The sequence below is a fragment of the Pimephales promelas genome, chromosome 2 (genome assembly GCF_988280905.1).
Source record: "Pimephales promelas chromosome 2, fPimPro1.hap1.1, whole genome shotgun sequence".
In the NCBI taxonomy this organism is placed as follows: domain Eukaryota; kingdom Metazoa; phylum Chordata; class Actinopteri; order Cypriniformes; family Leuciscidae; genus Pimephales; species Pimephales promelas.
Window position 1 is genome coordinate 37690445 of NC_142770.1, and position 24656 is coordinate 37715100.

At 41.8% G+C, this 24656-nt stretch overlaps 1 protein-coding gene across 1 annotated transcript in view; it reads right to left on the reverse strand.

The window, feature by feature from the left end:
• The window catches only part of LOC120478286 (uncharacterized), a 220987-nt gene that overhangs the window by 47377 nt on the left and 148954 nt on the right, over positions 1-24656 (reverse strand). The window contains exons 3-5 of the mRNA XM_089119819.1: positions 20755-20925; positions 11394-11567; positions 10819-10992 (exon numbers count right to left, since the gene is read on the reverse strand). Of these exons, the coding sequence (XP_088975945.1) occupies positions 10819-10992; positions 11394-11567; positions 20755-20925 (519 nt within the window). The remainder of the gene's footprint in view (positions 1-10818; positions 10993-11393; positions 11568-20754; positions 20926-24656) is intronic.

Sequence of the window (24656 nt, forward strand, 5' to 3'; positions counted from 1 at the left end):
GAGATATCGCACTTATCCAGTCCGGGGAGTGGAATGGCGAGCAAGCGAAGACACCTAAGCGGGTCCAGTACTGGCGGAGGCGAGTACGTGGGAGGACACTGGCTCAATTCGCAGATTGTAGAATCTTGCGAAGGTGTTGGGTGTCGCCCAACCTTCAGCTCTGCAGATGTCTGTTAGCGAGGCGCCGTGCGCTAGAGCCCAAGAGGAGGCCACACTCCGAGTGGAATGGGCCGTCACAGCAAGGGGGCACGGACGGCCTTGCTGCTGGTAAGACAAAGCGATGGCGTCCACAATCCAGTGAGACAGCCGTTGCTTTGAGAGAGCCCTTCCCTTCTGGCTCCTCCCATGACAGACAAAGAGCTGGTCTGAGGTCCTGAACACTGCGTTCTGTCTACATAGGTGCGGAGAGCACGTACTGGACAGAGCAGTGCCAAGGCTGGGTCTGCCTCCTCCAGGGGCAGCGCTTGCAGGTTCACCACCTGGTCCCGGAAGGGAGTGGTGGGAACCTTGGGCACGTAACCGGGCCGGGGTCTCAGGATCACGTGAGAGTAAGCCGGCCCGAACTCTAGGCACGCTTCGTCAACGGAGAATGCGTGCAGGTCCCCCACCCTCTTGATGGAGGCCAATGCAACCAGGAGTGCTGTCTTCATGGACAGAAACTTTAACTCTACCGATTGCAAAGGCTCAAAGGGAGGCCTCTGCAGAGCATTTAAAACTACCGAGAGGTCCCAAGAGGGTACGAGGGGAGGACGAGGCGGATGTAGCCTCCTTGCTCCCCTCAGGAACCTGATGACCAGGTCGTGCTTCCCTAAGGACTTACCTTCTACTGCTTCATGAGAGGCGGCAATGGCCGCGACGTAAACCTTAAGGGTGGAGGGCGACAGCCTGCACTCCAACCCTTCTTGCAGGAAGAAAAGCACGGCACTGATCGAACATCTCCGGGGGTCTTCTCCGCGAGAAGAGCACCAGCTGACGAAGAGGTTCCACTTCAACGCGTAGAGGTGTCTCGTGGACGACGCTCTAGCGGAAGAGATGGTTGCCGCCACCGCAGGTGGCAGCGAACTCAAACCTGCCTCGTCCCGTCCAGGAGCCACACGTGCAGTCTCCAGAGCTCGGGACGAGGGTGCCACAGAGTGCCCCGTCTCTGAGTGAGTAGATCTTGTCTCAGAGGAATAGGCCAAGGAGGTGCTGTCGCGAGGAGCATGAGTTCGGAGAACCACGTCTTGGTGGGCCAATAAGGGGCTACCAACAAGACCTGCTCCTCGTCCTCCTTAATCTTGCACAACACCCGTGCAAGAAGGCTCACTGGGGGAAACGCATACTTGCGTGGGCCCCGCGGCCAGCTGTGCGCCAGTGCATCTGTGCCGAGCGTACCATCGGTCAGGGAATAAAACTGGGCGCAGTGGGAGGAGTCCCGGGAGGCGAACAGGTCTATCTGTGCCACCCCGAACTGGTCCCAAATCAGCTGGACCGTCTGGGGATGGAGTCGCCATTCGCCGGAGATAGGGCGGACCCGTGACAGCTCGTCGGCTGCCAGGTTCCGGTCTCCTGGAATGTAAACTGCACGAAGGGACCTCAGGTGCTTCTGACTCCATAACAAGAGGTGGCGGGCGAGCTGCGACAACCGGCGTGAGCGTAGACCCCCCTGGTGGTTGATGTACGCTACTGCAGTCGTGTTGTCTGAGCGGACAAGTACGTGTTGACCCCTGAGCAACGCTCAAAAGCAGTGCAGGGCCAGGCATACTGCCAGCAGCTCGAGGCAATTGATGTGCATGAGGCGCTGGGGTCCTGTCCAGGAACCCGCGGCTGCATGCCCATTGCACATGGCACCCCATCCCGTGGTGGATGCATCCGTGGAGACAACGAGATGCCTGGAAACTCGCTGAAGGGGGACATCGGCCCGCAAAAAGCTGAGGTTCGACCACGGGAAGAAGGTTCGGCGGCACGCTGGAGTCACTGGAACTCGGAGCGAGCCGCGATGCCATGCCCACCTCGGGACTCGATCGCGAAGCCACAGCTGAAGCGGTCTCATATGAAGCAAACCGAGCGGCGTTGCCACGGCTGCGGATGCCATATGCCCCAGGAGCCTCTGAAACAGTTTCAGTGGAACTGACTCTTGCCCTCGAACTGTCGAAGACAAGTCAGCAGTGAGTGCGCGCGCTCGCTCGTGAGCTGCATGGACATGGCGACCGAGTCTATCTCCATGCCGAGAAAAGAGATCCTCTGCACGGGGCAAAGTTTGCTCTTTTCCCGGTTGACCTGAAGGCCCAGACGGGCTAGGTGCCGGAGCACCAGGTCTCTGTGTTCGCAAACCTGTTCTCGAGAGTGTGCCAGTATCAGCCAGTCGTCGAGATAGTTCAGGATGCGAACCCCGTGTTCCCCGAAGGGGAACAAGGGCTGCCTCGACGATCTTCGTGAAGACGCGAGGGGACAGAGCTAACCCGAATGGGAGAACCGTGTACTGATATGCCTGGCCCTCGAAAGCAAACCGAAGAAACGGTCTGTGTCGAGGCAAAATGGAGACATGAAAGTACGCGTCCTTCAGGTCGATCGCTGCAAACCAATCCTGAGGCCGAACGCATTCGAAAATGCGTTTGGCTGTGAGCATTTTGAACGGTAGTCGGTGGAGAGTATGGTTCAAAATGCGCAGATCCAGGATCGGTCGTAACCCACCGGTCTTCTTGGGGACAATGAAGTAGGGGCTGTAATACCCGGACCTCATCTCGGCTCGAGGGACCGTCTCGATTGCACCCGTCGCCAGCAGGGTGGCAATCTCCGCTCTCATGACCGGGGCATTGCCACCGACCATAGTGGAGCGAACTCCCCTGAAACGGGGAGGAGACCGTGCGAACTGAATCGCGTAGCCGAATCTGATCGTTCTGATGACCCAGCGGGACAGCCCGGGAAGCTCTAGCCAAGCTTCCAGGAAGTGAACCAGCGGGGTCATGAGAACCACAGACGTCCCCCCGGAGGGGCAGCGAGGCGGGTCGACTGGCATGCGCGCAGGAGTTACCCCGCCCGGATGCACAGTGGAGGCCCGCTCCCCGACAGAAGAGACCAGGGAAGGACCAGCGTTCCACGGGGGTCTGTTCTGCCGGGGGTCTGGCGATAGAGGGGGAGGGGAGCGCCGCGGCGTAGTCGAGGGACGACACACGCTCGCCTCCGCACCCTCAGAGACAGAGAGGAATGAGTGGGCTGACGCACTGGGACGTCGAGCGCACTCATTCCAGTCTGTGTGCTCAGTGATGATGTCAAGTCTTTCTTTAACCAACTCAGGGTGCTGCCCACCCGTGGGTGAGCAGCGGGGAGCTGAGAAGCTGAGAACAAAAGATTCTCCCCCGGCCCTCCACCGGGGGAAGGAGGGGGCCTGCTACCGCCTCCTGGGAAAAACTCGACTTCATCACTGAGCAGCTCCCGTCAGGAACGTCGCTTAGTCTGGCGTTTAGCGGGGCGTGCAGCCTGAGGGGGCTGTGACGCCTGCCTACGGCCTCCTCCATGCCGCGGCCCGGGTGAAGGCTGCTGCTGGGGCCGCGTGGGAGGGAGGGGAGCCGCAGGGGGGCGTCCTCGGCGGCGAGCAGAGGGAGGCGTCTGTACCGACGGCTGGGTGGAGGCAGCAGCTGGCCGTCGGGGCAGAATGTGTTTGATCGCCTCCGTCTGCTTCTGGGCAGTCGAAAACTGCTGGACGAAGTCCTCGACTGCACCGCCGAAAAGGCCAACCTGAGATAACGGGGCATCGAGCAGACGAGTCCGCTCGGCGTCCCGTGTAACTGCGAGGTTCAGCCAGAGATGGCGCTCCTGGACCACACTAGTGGCCATCACCTGACCAACGGAGCGAGCCGCCACCTTCGTTGCCCGGAGAGCAAGGTCTGTGGCCGCTCGCAGCTCGTTGAAAGCCGATTGGTCAGTCCTGCCCTCGTGCATATCTCTGAGCAACTTGGCTTGGAAAACCTGCAAGGTGTTCATCGCATGCAAAGCGGTGGCCGCCTGTCCCGCCGCTCTATAGGAACGCGCCGCCATAGCAGACGAGAACCTACAGGCTTTGGATGGTAGCTTGGGAGGACCACGGGAGGAGGCGCTCTGTGGACACAGCTGCATCGCAACAGAGCGCTCCACCGGGGGCATCCCAGCGTACCCACGGGCGGCCCCACCATCGAGGGGAGGAAAGGCGGGGGAGATCAGAGCGCGCTCTCGAGAGGACAAAGGAGCCTTCCAAGAGCGCATCAGCTCCGCATGCAGCTCGGGGAAAAAGGTATTGGGGTTGGCTGTGGCCTTGCGGCGGCAGCCTTGCCCAAAAACCAATTATCCATCCGTGAGAGATCGGGGCAGGGCGGAGGGTTCCACTCTAACCCGATACTCACGGCGGCCCGAGAAAGCATGGCCGTCAACTCGGGATCAGACACGGGCAACGCTGGCACTCCCGAAGGAGGCAACGCAGCCGCATCCTCATCTCCCGAAGAATCAAGCCCGCCTTGTGATGCCGCGATCGACATCGCATCATCATCTGGAGCGCCGAACGAAACAGACGGTACCTGCGAAGAGGTAGACGGCTGAATCGAAGCGGCGCTCGCTGGCTCTAACACTGGGGCGGGGGGTATGGCCCGAGGAATCGTCGGGGCTTTGTTCCACACCGTCACCGTCAAATCACCCTGTCCGTGGGTCGACGAGCTTCTCGTGGAAGAAGCTGATCGAGTAGCGGGGACGGGGACTCTCACTTTAGTCAGATCATTGTGTCTAGATCTCAGTGTAGAGATGGTCATGTTCCCACAGAAAGAACATGAGTCATCCACGAACGCTGCTGCATGCTGAATGCCCAGGCATACAGAGCAGCGATCGTGACCATCAGAAGATGACATGAATCGACCGCACCCAGAAGAACACGGGCGAGACATCTTTAAAAAGACGTGCCACGTGCAGCTCTTTCAATGAGAGGAGGAAATTCACTCTTTCAGCGCTGAGGCGACCAGGGAGAAGCGCAAAGTCTGGCAGACCACTGCTCAGATCGCAGGCGATGCAGAATCTCGCTGGGTACCGCCGTCACACCAACACTGAAGAGGACGCTCGTCTCGAAGAGTCTTTGGATCAGTGAGAATGGCTTTAGGAGTGAAGAGTTCTCTTGGCTCCGAAGCGAAAACATACTGCGGTTGCGTTCACTTCCTCCTTTTATACTCACGGAGTAGGGCAGAGTATGCTATGCAAATTTCCGCAGCCCCAAGGCATTGCATGCCATTGGCTCGTTGTTAAATACTCAAAGAGGATTGGCTTTCATGCGAAACCCCCATTCTCCGTCACTTCTGACTAGGGATGTCCCGATACCACTTTTTCACTTCCGATACCGATACCGATGCCACAGTTTTGGCTTTTGCCGATACCGATATTAATCCGATATTTTTATTTTATTTTTAAACTAATAAAAAATATAGCAATTTTCTCAATTAGCCCCTTAAAATATACCTCCAGTATATAGTTCACAACCCACCCTTTATTCAAACACTATATATATATATAAAAGAAAATGCAGGTACTTCAGTACTTAAAGCTAGCTAGCTACCAACAGGTTTAAAGTTAAAACAATTTAAACAGCAGTATTCTACATTTTAAATACCAGTACAGTTTTTTTAAAGCAAGTAGAATTTCTATAACTGTGTGTTAAACTGATTATCATTCTTGTGTGTGTTAACCCTCTGAGACCTAAGGGTATTTTTACAATAAATTTTCCGTCTGGTGTCATTTACTAAAAAAGCTTGTAAAATATCAACCCTTTGGTGCACAGACAATTGACACACCTCTTTTTTTTCAGGACAAATTGAACTTTCAGCATATTTGTGTTACATTGATGTCACCTGAATGTAAAATAAGTTATGGGACCATAAAGACAAATGAAAAAATAAATCGGAAATGGAATCACTCAATTATTTATTGAAATCACACACAAATAAATAAAAGCTAAGCAATTTTCCTCTGGAAAATAGTTTGTTCATGTCTTTGGAGTCCTGGAGCACAGGAATAAACATTATAACTTGTACAGAACAAAAACTATTGACATTTTTCCAAAAGAAGTCCAGGCGTTTGGGGCCTCATGAAATTCACTGGTGCCAAGCCTCAAAACAGTTCCTATCAGCAATCACACAGAGGGCCACATCACAGGTTTTGCATTTCTATTTTATTTATTCTTTTATTTATTATGTTCTTTTTATTCTTTTATAATACATTTATACCACTATAATACTTTTTTACAGTAAATAAATAAATGGCACTTCAGCTGGGTCTATCCTGGTAATCTAGTTTCTCATCTGTCAAAAAGCTCTGTTCTCCTGAAAATCCTTCATCCTGCAATGCACCAAAATAGACCAGCGCTTTATTTACGTCCATTTCGCTGTGTTTCTCTGTGAATCGCGCGTCTCCGTGAGTCTCTCTATCTCTCTACACTATATCAGCGCTTGGTTCATGCGTAATGACGCACACCAATGTTTACAACGGATCAGCCTGTAATTGGTCAAAAACCATCACGTGAAAACATCACGTGATATCCAGGATGTCCGCTAGCATTGAGCTAGCGGCAAAAATGACCGAATATTTATGAATTATGGGCTTCAAGATTATCAAAGTTTGACATAAAGCGTTTGGATTTATTGCTGAAAACCTCTGAAAGGAAGCACAAGTTCCAGGCTGGATAGAAAACCTTCTGTAAAGGCTAGAAAGACCCGAAAGACACCCCCGTGATGGCTAGCTCGTTAGCTTTCTGCTGGAAAAAACGGTAAGAAAATCGATAAATCTGTCATCGAGTTATGTAAACATTTATCGGAGGTGACGTGTGGCATCGTCGACGACGCCGTCGGGCTCAGGGGGTTAAACACAATCTACTTAATACAGACAGCTTCATTATAAAGATAAACAACAAATCCCCAAAATATATGATCATAATCTATGACAACAAATGCTGTTATAAACTAGATTAGTGAATAATACATATTGCTCTTTGTATTGTTGTAAAATACATTCATGAAAAACAATATAACAAAAATGATAAAGATAATTATTTTATATATAGCCAAGTAATTATTTTATATATTTTTTATATACTAAAAAATTGAGACATTAAATGTATAGCACAGCTATTTAATGAGGCAGCAACATTAATAATTATTAATGTTAATAAGCTTTAATTACGTCACTGCATTATGAAATGAATGACTCCAAAACAGTGCAGCACAAAGCGCTTATGCGCATTCCGAGCGCAGAATGAGGCGCTTGAAACCATGTGGAGTAACAGCACGCAGCCGAGTATGCACCCTATGTTATGCATGCTACGCGTCGAGTCCGCTTTGAAAAGTTAAAAGCACAAAGGAAATACATATTGATGGACAGTGTATTAAACAGTATCTATCTATACAATAGTTTATTGAGCCTTTTCTTTAAACAGTTTTAAATTTCAGTTACTATGCGCGTGAAGAACAATAGTGCTCTGACTCTGGTGAGGTGATCTAACTGACAGCGTCCGACACCTGGTAGGAAGTAACACGATAGTTACAGGAATAAAGTCCGGCAAGATAATGTTGTTTTATGCGAAAACATAGACCTTTATAGAGATAAAGTATAATAGTATTAACATTGAATCATCTTGAAGATAGTTTCATCATTGACTGTAACCGAACGCGACGCGCTGTTTGAGTGCTGAATGGAGAATGACTGACAGCCGCGAGAGGGAAAAGTTTATGTGATCTTGAATTTAATGACTTAAATATTAATTTCTCTCTCACATAATGGCTTCAGAACACTTATAATAGAGTGCACGAAAACGTTATGGTACTTTAGAATGTTTTTGTGCCTTCTGTGGGGCTTAACAATAACATAATAGTATACGCACAATATCGGATTTGGATCGGCCTCGTCTGATCGATACCCGATCCCGCAAAAATGGCTGGATCGGAGCCGATACCGATCCTGAGTATCGGATCGGGACATCCCTACTTCTGACGTAACTCGAAGTGACTACGAAAGGGAACTGAACCCTGCATTTCTGAACCATCAGTCAACTGATGCCCTTCCTCGGGGACAGAAGCTTCTCCTACTGCCACTGCCTCTCGCTCACCCCCCTTTTCCTTCAAGGCTGCAGCATCACCTGATGAATCTGTTGAAGTTGCTTCTACATGTTTTTGTACAGTGTTCACATCAACTAACCTTACCACTGTTGTAGGCACTTCACTCCTGACAATTTGTACTGCACCTTCATCCTCGCCAACCCCTTCAACCGAGACTGATGAAACTTTGTTCCTTGATTTCTCATCTTTTTTTGGACAAACCCTCACGAGATGTCCTATTTCCCCACAACTAAGGCATTTCATGCTATTGGTCGTAGCATAAACTACGTAGTTGAAGTCGTCGTGATTAAAATTGAACGTCAAATCCAATTCCTCCTTGTTGTCCTTTAATACCATGTAAACAAAACATCTGAAAGACACTACGTGTTTCAGCTACGTCGACTTACAACCAATCTGAATCATTTTAATTGGGGAAACTAATCTACCATGCCTCTCCAACAATTTCACCAACACTTCATTTTTTATGAATGGTGGGACGTTTGATAGAGTAACTTTTTTGGACAAAGTAGACAGCGGTAACACTGGAACAAAAACATTGTCAATGACAACACCACTTTCAACCAACAAGTTAGCTAATTCAACAGTTTTCAAAAAAACAACAATTGCGTTGTTCATCCTTGATGCTGACAGAACATTTTCGCAGCCAACCACCTCTCCTATAGCCAAACTCCACTCTTCCACACAGCGTTCAAACTTAACTTCAGCATGACGCCGTGTGAGGAAATCTAGCGTCCTCGCACCTGAAGTCATCCTGCCAGTTATAAAAACTGGCAGACCCACAACACACCACTATCTTAACCCTCCCAAACCCGTATACCACAAAGTAGAAAGATAAAAGATAGAAAAATAGAAAACCTATTTTTAACACAGTGGCCAAAAAAAGAGAAATAGTCCACACACTCACCACGCTTCCCACTCGCTCGCTCAACAAACGCTCATGCATGCGCGCAAAGAGAGAGAGAGAGAGAGAGAGATAATGAAGAAAATGAGAGACTCTTTATTCTGTAAAGTCACATCATCTTCATCAAACAGACAGAGGAAGAGAGATCTTCATCTTTATTTCACCAGATAACAAAATAAATACTAAGGTGAAAATGTTTGGGTAACACTTTAGAATACTGTATCTTACTTACTGCAGAATTAATAAGGAATTATTGACGAACTAATAGGTAATTCTTCATTAACTACTTCTTCACTACTGTTAACTACTAAGGAAGATGTGTTAACTAATCAGTATGTAATATAATTTTATAATTGTGTTAAGTATCAGTTAGTTAATCAATAACTAATGAATTCTGTCATACCTCCTGAAGAACTACTACTAATTATCTACTAATTAAGGTTCAAGAAAAATAACTAAGAAGTAACTACTGAACAGTCATACAAAAACTAACCTCAGCATAGAATGCCACTCAGTAAATTCATGTATTTGAGGCAACGACTGAGGGAAACTGAAAATATGGGGAACTTATTAGTAATTAATAAATAAGTATCAAATAATTCTGCAGGAATTACTTAGAAGCTGGAACAGTATTCTAAAGTGAAAATATAGGGAACCCATTAGTAATTAATAAAGAATTATCAAATAATTATCTAGGAATTAGGCTACTCATAATCTGAAACAGTCTTCTAAAGTGAAAATATAAGGAACTTATTAGTAATTAATAAATAACTTTTAAATAGTTCTTCAGGAATTACTTAGAACCTGGAACAGTATTCTAAAGTGACAACAAAGGGAACCCATTAGTAATTAATAAATAATTATCAAATTAATTATCTAGGAATTAGGCTACTTATAACCTGAAACAGTCTTCTAAAGTAAAAATATAAGGAACTTATTAGTAATTAATAAATAATTATTAGATAGTCCTTCAGGAATTACTTAGAACCTGGAACAGTATTCTAAAGTGACAATATAGGGAACCCATTAGTAATTAATAAAGAATTACCACATACTTCTGACTCAAATCAAACTTACTGTAAATAAAAAAATATTAGCCTATACATATTAACGTAATCATCTAAACCTTTGTAAAATACACGACAGTTACTTGCGACAAAGGCGAAGAGGGGTGAAAAAGGCAAAAGTGGCAAGGAACCAAAACTCCATCAGGGACAGAATGGAGAAAAACCCTTGGGTGAACCCAGGCTCAGTGTATGTGGCGACCGCAATATTGACGGAACTTGAATGGTGCAAAAGAAGTTTAAAATGTATAAGAACTAAGTATAATAATAAGGTGTAACATACATGAGATGTTTTTGCTTATATGCAGATCATAGCCTATAGGTAAATGTCTGCACTTATTTTTCTTATTAGTGCTGAAGAATGACAAACTGACTACTGTGTATGACTGTTAATTAGTAGTTACTTCATAGTTATTTTTCTTGAACCTTAATTAATAGATAATTAATAGTAGTTCTTCAGGAGGTATGACAGAATTCATTAGCTATTGATTAACAAATTGATACTTAACACAATCATAAAATTATATTACATAATTATTAGTTAACACATCTTCCTTAGTAGTTAACAGTAGTGAAGAAGTGGTTAATGAAGAATTACCTATTAGTTCTTCATTAATTCCGTATTAGTTATGCAGTAAGATACACTATTCTAAAGTGTTACCAATGTTTGTACAAATATAATGTTAACGTGTTCTAGTTTAAACAGTTGAAGTGATTTTAAGCATTTTGATTCTTGTATGTGAATGTGACTGACCTCAATCTCTCCAGTTTACAGTGTGAATCCTTCAGTACGGCACATAACTGCTTCACTCCTGTGTTTCCTAGATTATTCTCGCTTAGGTCCAGCTCTCTCAGGTGTGACGGGTTTGATTTCAGAGCTAAAGTCAGGATGAGACTCTGTTTCTCTGTAATACTGCATCTATTCAGACTGAAGACAGAGAAATAACAATAGTTCACATCTATGATGATCATCTTATTGAAGAGCTACAGCAGCATTTAGTTTCCAATAGTCTGTTTTAAAACCCAGTCACACTAGTTCTGTGCGCTGGAAGACACTGTTTCTTCTCTTTCATTTCTAACTATTTATTTGACGTTTCTGTGTGCACACAATCAGTACATAGTATCAGATGCTGGGAATTTAAAAAATTACAAACTACACTTTATTAACTAGATAAAAAACTGTGAAAAGATAAAGAACTAGAAAAAAATGTGAGCAATAGGGAAACCCATAAAGTGCACCGCTATAACCAATGAAACATAAGCCCTACTGTCTTCAAATAAATAAACTTCAGTCACACTGTAATTGCTGTACAGTATAATGACACTAACTGTAGTTTCTCCAGCTTGAATTGTGGGTTCATCAGTAGATCACTGAGGTTTTTCACTCCAGAGTCTCCGAGTTTATTCCAGCTCAGGTCCAGCTCTCTCAGGTGTGACGGGTTTGATTTCAGAGCTGAAGTCACATGAGAACAACCTTCATCTGTCATATCACAGCAGCTTAACCTACATTAGCAGAGCGAGAGAGAGGGAGAGAGAGAGAGAGAGAGAGAGAGAGAGAGAGAGAGAGAGAGAGAGAGAATTTGAAAAAAAATACTTTATTTACAATTTTTCACAAAACAAGTTTCACCATTTACTAATTTTCCATTTACCTTTTATACCACACACAAAGCTTTTTCTACATTAGTAGATGAGAAAAAAATATTTGTCCATCAATAACAGAGCACAAAGCCTCATTCTTGCACCATTTCTCTTCAAATGTAATAACATCATTCATGGAAGTATAAAAACGAAAATCAATAAGTATTCTGGATTTGACAGTGGCTAAAAACATAATATTAATATCTTGATCAGCACCCCCTTCTATCTTGTTTTTTCTGCTCATATAAATTGCCAACTTCGCTTGACCTATAAGAAAATTTAAACACTGACAAATAAACCTATTTCTTCTAACATATCTTAAACCAATAATAAATACGTCTATAGAAAAAGATTCATTAAAACTATAAAATAAATTATGTAATAAACTAAACAACCTTTGTAGTCTAACACAATCCATATAAGCATGAAAAACAGTCTCTCTACTAGAACAAAAAGGGCATTCTGCAGAAACATCAGGATTTAAAACTGAAATAAAAGCATTAACTGCTATCGCACCATGTAAAATTCTCCATTGTATGTCCCCAACTCTTTTACCTAATGGTGGCTTATACAATGATCTCCACTCTGGTTTATCATCATCAAGTTGTAGAACATTACGCCATGGTGTATCAACCCTCTCATTAAGCGCTTTTTTATTAAAAGCAAGAACACAACCTTTATAAAAAGATTTACCAGTACTTGAAAAAAAATTTAAACATAGAGATTTTCCAGAGCTTAAAAAAATTCCTGAAACATCATCTAACATAGGAAAAATAAAAAACTCAGATAATACATCCTCTTCATTAGGAACAATTTTGTATTCATAGTATTCTGATAACAGTTTCAGTTCATCAAAAGTGAGTTTTTGTTTCCATTTTTGTAATAAATGAAAAACAGATCGTAAGGACTTAATTTTCAAACTCAAAGCAACTCCTTCCATATTCCCAAAGTCTGGTCCTGTCAAGTGTACTAGACTCCCCATAGTACAAATTTTGGATGCCACAAGTGTTTCTGTAAGTCCAGGAATTGAACAGTCATTGTGTTTTAAATCAAAACGTGCTCCATATATTAACGGTTCTTTAAGGAGCCAGTAAAGAGATTCAAAATGTCCTTCTCTTTGCACTCTGAACATTTTCCACACTTTAAAAACATTACGATAAAAAATAGGCATCCCATTAAGATTCACCTTTGACAAGTCCATGAAAAAAAGATTCCTGTCCATTTTCAAATTACCAACATTTTGTAATATTTTACATGCAACTGCTTTCCAGCTTGAAGTTACAGAATTATCAAGAAGTCTTTGTAAAAACTGTAAACGAAAAGCTGCTGCTCTACTTTGAATATGAACCAATCCTTGCCCTCCTTCTTCTTTAGGTAAAAACAATATGCTCTGAGGAACCCAATGTAACTTATCCCAGAAAAAATCAACTAAAATTGCTTGAATCTCTGCTAAGAGACGCAAAGGAGGATCAATACAGGTTAACTTATGCCATAAAGAGGAAGCAACTAAATTATTTATAACTAAAGCTCGACCTCTATATGACATATTTGGGATTAACCATTTCCATTTTTCAAGTCTACCTTTAACTTTTTCAAGAGTTCCTTCCCAATTTTTTTGTACAATCACTTCATCTCCTAAAAAAACCCCTAAATATTTAAAACCTCCTCTCTTCCAAACCAAGCCAGGAGGAAGGGCAAATGGAACATTTTTCCAATCCCCTATTAAAATTGCTTCACTCTTTTCCAAGTTAATTTTAGCAGAGGACAGTTTTTTAAAATCATCAAGTACACGCATTAAAACCTTTACATCACTCTGTTGGCTAACAAACACTACTACATCATCAGCGTACGCAGAGACTGTTATACTTTCAACATTGGGCAATTTAAAACCTTGTACATTCTTCCTCAATTGCTGCAGCAGAGGTTCTATTGCTAGTGAATATAGCATTCCAGAGAGCGGGCATCCCTGCCTCACCCCTCTAAAAACTTTAAAAGGAGTGCACAAGCCACCATTAATTTTGAGTATGCTCTCAACATCACTATACAAAACTTTGATTTTATCAATAAAACCCTTACTAAAACCAAATGCTTTTAATGTTTCCCATAAATATGCATGTTCAACCCTATCAAACGCTTTCTCTTGGTCAAGCGAAATCAAGCCAATGTCACTATTTGACAACTTAGAGACATAATAGATATCCCTAATAAGGGAAATATTATCAAAAATTGACCTTTTGGGAACACAGTAAGTTTGGTCCGGATGGATCACCTTACTCATAACTTTTGTTAATCTGTTGGCTAAAATCTTTGAAAGAAGTTTATAGTCACTACACAGAAGTGAAACAGGTCTCCAGTTTTTGATCTCAGTGAGATCTCCTTTCTTGGGAAGAAGGGTCAGGATTGCTCTCCGGCAACTCAAAGGTAGAAGACCTTCGTCCAAACTACCATTGAGGACTTCTAAGAGATCCTCTCCTAAAACTTCCCAAAAACATTTGTAAAAGTCTATGGGTATGCCATCAACTCCAGGCACCCTTCCGGATTCCATGCTCTGAACGGCCTAATGCAGTTCTCCCAGGCTGAGCGCACCTGAAATCTCTGCATTACCTTCATCAGACACCTTTGGTAAATCCTCAAAAAAAGCACTTTTACTGATATTGTCTGATCCTACTTCACTTCTGTACAGTGTCTCATAAAAACCAATTGCCCTACTTCTGATCCCTACAGGATTGGACAACAGAATTCCTTCTTCTGATCGCAAAGCGTGAATGATTCTTTTTTGCCCATTTTTCCTTTCAAGGTTAAAAAAATACTTTGAAGGTGCATCCATCTGATCAAGACTTATAAATCTTGACCGGACCAAAGCCCCCTGTGTTTTAACCCCTAATAATTCTGCCAATTGATTTCTTTTCTTAGAAAGAATCTTCAGATAACTTTTTTGTTTCGTTAAATCCGCCAATTCCTGTATCTTAATTATGTCATTCTCTAAGTCTTTCATTGACTGATTTAAAACTTTGGTGCTGTTATGAGCATACTGCTGACAATACTGTTTAATTTGCACTTTACCAAAATCCCACCATTTCTGAACTGATTGAAAAGAATCTTTTGTTGTTCTGTAATCGGCCCAAAACAACTTAAACGTGTGTATAAAATCCTTATTATCTAACAACGTTAGATTAAAATGCCAGTACGCACTTTTTGGCTTGACAGAATTCAAAATAAAAGAACATTGCACCATACAATGATCTGAAAGACCAACAGGAAAAATACAACAATTTTTAAAAATACCAGTATGATGTTTAAACACATAAAATCTGTCCAATCTTGCCAAAGATAAAACATTACCACGTGTATGTGCCCAAGTATATTGCCTTTTATCCTCATGATAAAACCTCCACACGTCACTTAATTCATGCTTATTTATTATTTGAAAGAGACGCTTTCTTGACGGCATATGGGGTTCAATATGATTTCTGTCACAATTACTCACTGTACAATTAAAATCTCCCCCCAGAAATAAATAATCATCATTAGAAACATCTTGTAAAACAGAACATAATGTATCTAAAAACAACATCCTATCAATTGTTGAGTTGGGGACATACACACAAATAAAAACAAAATTACAATTCTCAACTTGTGCTTTCACTTTTAAAAGTCGACCTTTCAAAAATTCTTTAACCTGATATGAAGCTGGATTAAATGTTTTTGCAAATAATATTGCTACTCCTCCACTTAAAGTGGTATTGTGACTGAAAAAAGATAAGCCTTCCCATTCCTTCATCCAATCATTTACATTATTCACGTCACTATGTGTTTCCTGAATCAAAGTGACATCTAGTTTTTTCTGCTTGATAATTTCATACAGCTCAGCTCTTTTTCTATAATCTCTAGCACCATTGACATTCAAGGAGGCAATCCGCACTTCAGCCATATTTAAATAAATAAACAAACAAAAAAACACAAGTGAAATCATATAACTAAAGTTCTTAGTCTTCATTTTCATTTAACTCCGTGCCAACTTTCCTCACAATCTTTTTCAAACGATACACCTCCCTGTTCGAAAGGCACCCATCTACTAATAAACCTTTAGCTTTGTTATAGAACTGATTTAAGTCAGGAAAATAATCCTTTACAACCACACCCCTTTTGTTTTTTGTGGTATTAAGGAAACGTTTTATGTCATCAACGTCATAACTTCTGCTTATAGCAGCTTCACTCTGTGACAACACTGTACTCGAGTCAGACATTTCACTTCCACTTTCTGACTCTTTCTGATCCTCATCACCCTCAACCACCTCACCTTTTTTAAAACACTTTATGTGACTGATCTCCACATGTTTCCGTTTTGTTGGCACTTTGAACAGCCTACTCTCTGTTTCTATATCAGACACATCGCCCATGTTTTCAACATCACTGTTCAACAAAACAGTTTTTGCAGCAACAGTTTCTGAAGAAGTGTCCCTACCTTCATTTAATGATTCCACCGAGGCTTCCACAGGCCGCTCAACAGATGCTCTTTCCCCAACAGGTATATCCACAGTCGGCACTGCTTCAGCCAGACCGACCTCAGCCGGTTCAGACGCAGGCTTATCTTTAGTCGAAGCACTACCTCCAGCTGCACTCTTATCAGGACACGACCGTATTAAATGGCCCGATTTACCACATCCAAAACACTTCATTTTATCAGTGGTAACAAACACAACATATTCAAAATCATCCACACGAAAATTTAGAGCCAAGTCCAATTCCGCGTCATCTTTGATGATCATGAACGCAAATCTCCTGAATGAAACTATGTGTTTCAATAAAGGAGACTCGCACCCGATCGTGATCTTCTTAATCGGTGAAACCAACTTCCCATACCTTGATAGTGCTTGTTTCAAAATATCATCACTGAGAAACGGAGGGATATTTGATATTGAGATTTTTTTTGACGGTAACAACAGCGGTAGAACAGGTGTAAGTATTTCATCAATGATTATGCCTCTCGCAACTACCTCATTTGCTCTTTCCACAGAGTTTAAAAAAATCACGGTCGCACCATTCATTCTGGATGCGGAGAGAATGTTTTGGTGACCAACAATCTCTCCTACACCCAGACAACAAGTTTCTACACTCGCCACGGATACGATCTTAACTCCGTGACGGCGTGTTAAAACATCGAGCCCAGTACCAGTCTGAGCTGCCATGCTTTCCAAGAAAGCAGGCAGCACAAATAAACACCACACAAGACAAAAAAACAAGTGAAACAAACAAATTCAAAAGAAAGAAGAAAGAAAAAAACTAAAGAAAAAACACAAAGAGAAAGAAACAAATGCACGCGCTCAAAATTCACGCTCTCACACACGCTCCACAAACGCCCACGCATGCGCAGAGAGAGGCAGAGAGAGAGAGAGAGAGAGAGAGAGAGAGAGAGAGAGAGAGAATGAAGAAAATAAGAGACTCTTTATTCTGTAAAGTCACATCATCTTCATCAGCAAATAAAACAGAGGAGAGATCTTCATCTTCATTTCATCAGATCACAAAATACTAAATATACAGTATACAATATATATAAGTATAAAATGTATACTGATATATTGAGTGAAGAAATGAATATTGAGTGTTTTAGTTTAAACTTTTGATTCTTGTATGCATGTATATACATACAGTCTCTGAGGTAGAAATGTGCCTTCGGAGCGTGTGATTGGCTGAATGTGTGGTAGAAGGGTGCATTGCTAGCGTGTGATTGGCTGAATGTGAGGTAGAAGTGTGCCTTCGGTGCATGTGATTGGCTGAATCTGAGGTAGAAGTGTGCTTTCGGAGCGTGTGATTGGCTGAATGTGAGGTGGAAGTGTATGGAAGTAAAATAATGTCTAAAGTTTTTGAAACAAAAAGCATGTTGAATTGCACCAATTAAAAAAAAAAGCATTGCGTTAACCCTGCTTGCATTTTAATCCATTGTATTTTTAAGGCTTACATTTTTATGGACTGAAATTCAACATGGTTGAATATTTAAGCTGTGAATATTTCAATTAAAAACATTTTTCATTATTAAAAATTCAATAATCCATATTCACCTTTCATATTTCACTTCCAAAATTTTCAAACTGTTTAAAAATACAACCTATAATATTCAACAGGAAATTTTCGGTCCATTTTATTTCGCCTTGAAAATTCGCTTCCACAAATTCAGTGGTTCAAATTCGACAGTAAATTCAACGGTGACATCCAGAAACTGCAGGAAAAGCAGTAGATTACTGAGCATACTCTCTATCTGCTGTTAGACGGCTTTACCAGCAGGGGGTGCACGCGCATGTTGAAACAAAACAACAGGAGAGGCCTTCACAAAACGTCATTTGCTGAAATGGAAAGAGCGATGAGTACGAGTTAGAAGCAGGAATTGTGCTTGTAGTTCATCAGAATTGGTTCAGGGGGTTTGTGAATGAGTTACATGTTGTGGTCATTGTGTCTCAAGTACCAGAATTTGTGTGTAAACAATTGAGAAAAACTGTAACAGAAATGCAATATGACATCCATAACTATGTTTTCAGTGGTGTATAAAGAACTTACTTAATAAACCGTAATGTTTTTATTACCTTAAAATGAGACATTTATATCTCCATAACCGCGGGAATCCCCTCCTGTGAAGGTCACCATATCGTGACGTCATCTTTCTACCGTAGCCGAACGCGAACAAACAGTGCTACAGAACGCGTTTTGCCACTACCTTGAAAGAGAAGCAGCAGAAAGCTAGAAACTAGCCATAAACTCTGAGTAGTGACTTTTCCCTTGTGAGTAGTGTAAAATATGTAGTTGGGATTGTTTCATGTAGCTTAGTTCTCCCTCGCTGTGTTATGGGTTTGTTATGTGGGGATAAATGTGCTGTTATGTTCGGCTGTTATGTACAGCTGATTAGTACTCATGTCATTGATCGTAAAACAGTACGTTACAGGAATCACTAACCCGTCGATCTTGTAAGAGATCTAAGTCGATCGCGAAGAGTTTTCAAAATCAGAGAAAAAGCCTATTGTGTGTAGTTTATGGTGTCTATGGGATGCGGTAATGCGCACGCTGTTACAGTCATTTTTGCCGTGCGCACCTTTGGGCTCATGCGACGCGTCGAGTGTAAAGGCTTTATGCTTTAACCAGTTCAGCCACAGTAACAGCTCATATTAGCCAGCTAAACTTTTACAACCCTTTTAGAAAAAATATATAGCTGCATAGTTTCATGTGGTTCTTCTCCCTCGCTGTATTATGGGTTTGCTATGTGGGGAGAAATGTGCTGCTGGTTACATTTGTGAGACAATCAGCTGATCACTATTATTATATTAAATTATATATTAAAACCCTTGATCCTCACCTGACTATGGCTTTGTAAACTGTATCCATGATGTGGTTTATACTGGACTGTGGTACAGAAACAATGGCTTCTTCGAAAGGGAGGGGTGAGCAGTGGGCTGAGCCCTTAGTGCAAACCTGGTGCAAACTCGCAACCGAACCGCTAGATGTCGCTAAAAATCCCACACTGCACCTTTAAACAGGCCTATCATTTTAAAAACCTGAATTTCGATGAATATTTTTCAATGATCACAAATTCAGATACAAAAAAATAAAATAAATCAACGTACAGAATTTCAGATAAAATAGATTCAGGTTAAATTATGAATTATGGGCGTGCTTCTCAGAGTAGTAGCCATCAGCTTAAAAAAAAATAATTTCTGGGTTATTTGGCTTGTTTGCTGTACTCCTTGTCTCACAGCAGCTTTTAAACATTGTTTTGTTTTTTGTTATAAGTCATAAATGACAAGGAGGCAGTCTCTCGCAATGCAAATCAATGGAGACGGTTGGATTGTTTTTCTCCCCTGGTGGGGGCTGGAGCAGCCGGTAACAAGAAGTAGTCGAAGGAGAACGTCCTCGTCTCAGTTCTCGCGCATGTGCCCATAAGGAAGTAATGGAATAGTCGAATAAAGTCGTTATTTATGTTTTTTTCGCAGAAAAAGTAGTCTCGTCGCTTGATAAACTTATAATTGAGCCACTGTAGGCACATGGAATATTTAAACCTTTTCTTTAATGACTTTATTGGCCGTCAAGAGGCAGTCCCTTAGGCAGTCTATGTAGGACTGATCCAGCTCTCAGATTCAATCAAAAATATCTTTATTTGTGTTCCGAAGATGAACAAAGGTCTTACGGGGTTGGTACAGGATGGGGGTGAGTAATTAAAGACTTAATTTTCATTTTTGGGTGAACTAACCCTTTAAAGTGTTGTGCTGTTTTATAAAGGCACACAGCCATATCATGGTTTCATTTTTAGTTTGTTGGCAAAATATAGCGCTAGAGACCTTTATGTTAGGGTATACATTTTACATCTCATATGTGTTGGGAAAAGGGAGAAGAGAGAGTTCAGAAAAAGACGGTTTCGAACTCGGGTCGAGAGCATCAAAAGCTTCAAGCCCTACGACCTGCGCCACCGTAGCTATTTCGTGACAAGCTTCTTTTTGCTAAAAAGACAGGCACTTAGTGCAAATATACGCTCCGTTATCTAAAAAGTAAAAAAAAAAAAATTCTTCCCCTCGCTTGGGCCCCAAGTGCGCATGGCCAACTTGCAATAAATAAATTTGATCAGATCGGCCCTCGCGGCCTCGAAACACAACCGGCCAACAGGGGAAACTCCCGACTCTCCCGATTGCCACTCCGCCCCTGGTGCCCAGGGCCCCTTAGATGTCATGGGCCCCTAAGGCAAGAGCCCAGTTGCCCTAATGGTTAATCCAGCCCTGGTGGTCTGTGAGTGGTGTGTGCATCTGGCTCCTCCTAAATGGGCATCCTTTACTGTGCTGATCTGACAATCTTTGGTGGTTGCCACCGGGTATTAATTAGCCCTAAGAGCATAATAATCCTTTATACACAACAACAATAAAATAGCACAATGACAGGATTGATATGGTATACCCACGTTGTAACAAATAAATAAAAGATCTTTTTCACAAAAGTTATCTTGTGCTTTTGCCTCCGGCATCGTCCTGTCAGTCATCGCACCTCACTCTAGTCATGTGACTCCTGTGGCTCAACTTACCTCAGTATCTCCAATTTACACTTTATATTCTTCAGTCCAGTGCAGAGCAGCTTCACTCCTGAATCCTGCAGATTATTATTGTTCATGTTCAGCTCTTTCAGATTGGTGTCTGATCCAAGAACTGCAGCCAGAGATGAACAGCTTTTGTCTGTTAAGTTACAATCATTTAACCTACAATAAAGTCACAAAACAGAATTAGATTGAACACATACAATAGATTTTCTATATACTAATATTAATGAAATTTTCCACTTATTTTTTACATAAACAGCATATACAGCAAAGAGGCTGAGTTAAACTAACATTTACCTTTAAAAACTACAATTTCCTCAACAATAGTGTTTTTTATACAGTGACAAATTTCCAAGACAAATTGAAGCATGTTTGAAAAAATATTTGTGTAAAGCTGTTATATCTATAGGATATTTTCTCTATTTATGTCACCTGATAGAGTTTAGGTTCTTGCCAGTGTTGCCTCTGTCTTTCTTAATTGGGGACACTTAATATTAGGGGTGTGCACAAAAACTGATTCACATTTGTATCGCAATTCAAGCTTTACCGATTGAAAATCGATTAATAGAATTCCAAAAAAAAGATTAATATATATATATATATATATATATATATATATATATATATTAGGCATAGCATTTTTAAAAAAAAGTTTGGTTACGGTTGTATGTCAGTTGAGGTCATGGGCTGGTAGTTTTTTTTTTGTTTTTTTCTCCAGTGCCAGCAAGGGATAGAAAGGAAATTATTTTTATTTATTTTTTTAATTTTACTTTACAGTAGCGATGGATAGGCGACTCTGTTTTTCAATAACATAGCCTACTTGTACATGTACTACCACCTTGTGTGTCCCAGCATGTTACACACACAAGCTGATTTTAAATGTGAATTATTTCTTCCCCAAGCTCATAAAATAAATTTGGGTCGCACAAAAATTGACAGGGTAGGTCGGAGACTGGAATTGAACATTTTTTTTTTTTTATGCCTTAGTGGTGGGCATAGATTTTTTTTTTAATCTAGATTAATCTCACGGTAATCTTGGAATTAATCTAGATTAAAATGGCTCATTTGAATTCATGAAGGCATTCAGGCATTGAAGGCATTCAGAATATGTATGCTACCCAAATAAATAACCACCTTGCAGGTAGTTTTTAAGATGAGCAGAGGCAGAGCTAGACTCTTCATCATGGGGCTCTCTGCTACCATATGTAATAAAGTGTGACTTGTTGAGCCAAGTAAGCTCATGTTAATAAAACACAAAGACTATCTCGTTCTTTTCCTTTTAATGCGCCCGATTTATATTTTCTCTCAGTTTTCGTAATTATTCTCTACATTATACAGTCACACCTCATGGCACCCACTGCACTCCTGAGGCAAGTTGGCCTGCCTTATCCACTGTGTTTCAGTTCATTTATGACTCACAAGACGAGCTTCAGTTCACTCGCTGACGCCTCTGTGTCGTGATTTTCTATTGTCTGCTATATTTATTTCTTATTTATTAAATCCAGGCAACTGGTTGATGAAACATTGATTAAAATTAACATACAATTAATAAAAAATGAAATTCAACTTAATGAAAGGCTTTGTGCTTTATGTTTAATGTGAAAGTTTTAAAGCAGTCTTTCAGTGCCGCTTTCAGAGTGGTCAAGTCCGTAACGGGGAACTGTGACATAACATTGTTTTTCCCTCATAAATGCGTACATAAAAAATAATACAAAATTAATATTTTATGTTCCGTGGAGAGCCAACCTTTCTTTAACCGATGGGTATTATTACTTTTTGTACACCTAAAGGTTTGTTTTTTTTGTGTCACGTCCGCTCATATTAAATCTAAATATATATATATATATATATATATATATAATGCATTGACTGATCTTTTCCTAATGTCTGGATAAACAGATTGGTATTAAATGCCCCTTACAGTGCAATTCGGCTAGGTATACATCTGCGCTAAAATATCAATGTAAAAGTCATCATAGCTTGTATAGTATGGACCCAGCTCCCAACCCAACTTTGAGAATAGATTAACGGCAATATTTTTTTATCGCTCAATAAAAGTCTCACTTTAACGCAGCAAGTTAACGCCGATAACGGCCCACGATATTATATTTTGTAATGGCGTGCAGGGGCGGAGTGGCAATCAGGAGACTCGTAGTGTTTCGAGGCCGTGAGGGCCGGTCTGATAATAGTGATAAATTGTAAGTTCTTAGCAACATCATCCGGTGGACTGGTGTGCGGCCGCTGCCCGCTGGTCAAACTTTGCAGCCTCTCTGCTCAACCCATAAATGAATCCATCGATCCGCATATTTTGTTTGAGTTCTTAAATGGTCTAGTGCTAGATCTTTTGCCAAGCGTGTCAGAAGTTGCAGGTTATAATCTGCACTCATATAGTTGTAAGGATTTTGGCCAGGCGAATCAAACCCACCCCCAGGGGTTTTCTGAAACACACACACGCACACACAAGCCTTTCCCTTCCCCCACACATTGGAATGTGTGGAATGTTTTTGAACAAAGAGAAGGACTTTTGGTGTTTAAAAACATTCAACAAAATGTTTTCAATGGTTTTTATGTATATGTGTCTTCCCCATGTCACAGTGAACTTTGTTTGGTCACAGCGTAAATAGAAATTAAAAATACCTTCGTCATGCATTTTAAACATAAGTGTATATTCCTTTGATATAACATAATGTTCCTTGATATCTCTAGAATGCTTATTGAATGAAACGCTCGAATATGCATGGAGATGTAAAGTAAAGGGTATTTTTGATTGTTTTACTGCCAATGAAGATCAAAATTGTTTTACTATAAAACCCTCATTGAACACACCCCCTTCCATGAGAAGCGCGCGCTGAGGAACAAAGGACAATAAACCAAGAGTTCCCGCGAGCTACGTCCATCTCCCCGATTGGCTCAAGCCAACAGGAAAGGGATGGATTCCGCCAAGGGGATAAAAGGAGTGCACAGGCTCCGCCTCCCCCTTCTTTTTCTGACCCCCTCAGAGAAATATGTAATGCTTTCGAGATCTCCTCACGGAGATCTGATCCGACCATGGATCTTTTCTTTTGTTTGTCTAAAAGTCTCGTCTTTTCCTCAAATGGACTGCCAAGTTTGTCTCACAGGAAAGGAAGTGGACTTTGCCGAACTACTTCCTCGGGTAACGTCACCTCAAAGACTTTAAGCCTTTCAAACACTCGCACTAAATTCCAACGAACGCCACGTGACTCCCCACGGAACAAAGGAGCCATGAACGAGCCGGGATGGGCCGAGCAACGAGCCCGCGACTCACACAGACCAGATATGCCCTGCAAGTATACCTTCTTTTAGAGCTTCTAAGAAGCATTAAGAAAGTGTTTTCGTGGTGTTCAGAAAGGTTAACTGACTGTTTTGATGAACGTAACTTCCTCTCTCACAACTCACTCTCTCTCTCTCTCTCTCTCTCTCTCTCTCTCTCTCCAACTCACTTAACTTACGCGTATCCATTGTCTAAACGCTCTGCGTCGTCTTAGTTTGTGTTTTAATGTTTGTAAATACATGTATCATTGTTTGTAACGTAGTAAATGCTCAAGTAGTAACTTTATTAAATACAAAATATGCTTACCTTGACTGATTGTCTTGCTCATAATACGGGTCAATGAAATGTGAATTTAATAAGCTATACGCTTTACAGAACTACAAATACCTAAGAGGGTATTTGTTTATAGAGCAGGGAAGGCAGATTCTAGTGGCCACAGAATTTGTTTTCACAAGCTCTATAACTTAATTGAGCTAATTGATTTTGCCTGTCTTGTAAAATGTGGTCCTTGCAATTAATAACAATTAATTTGTGGTTGATTGCGGGGATGCACATGTATGCACATGGGTAAAATTAATAAATTAATATGTAAGACCGG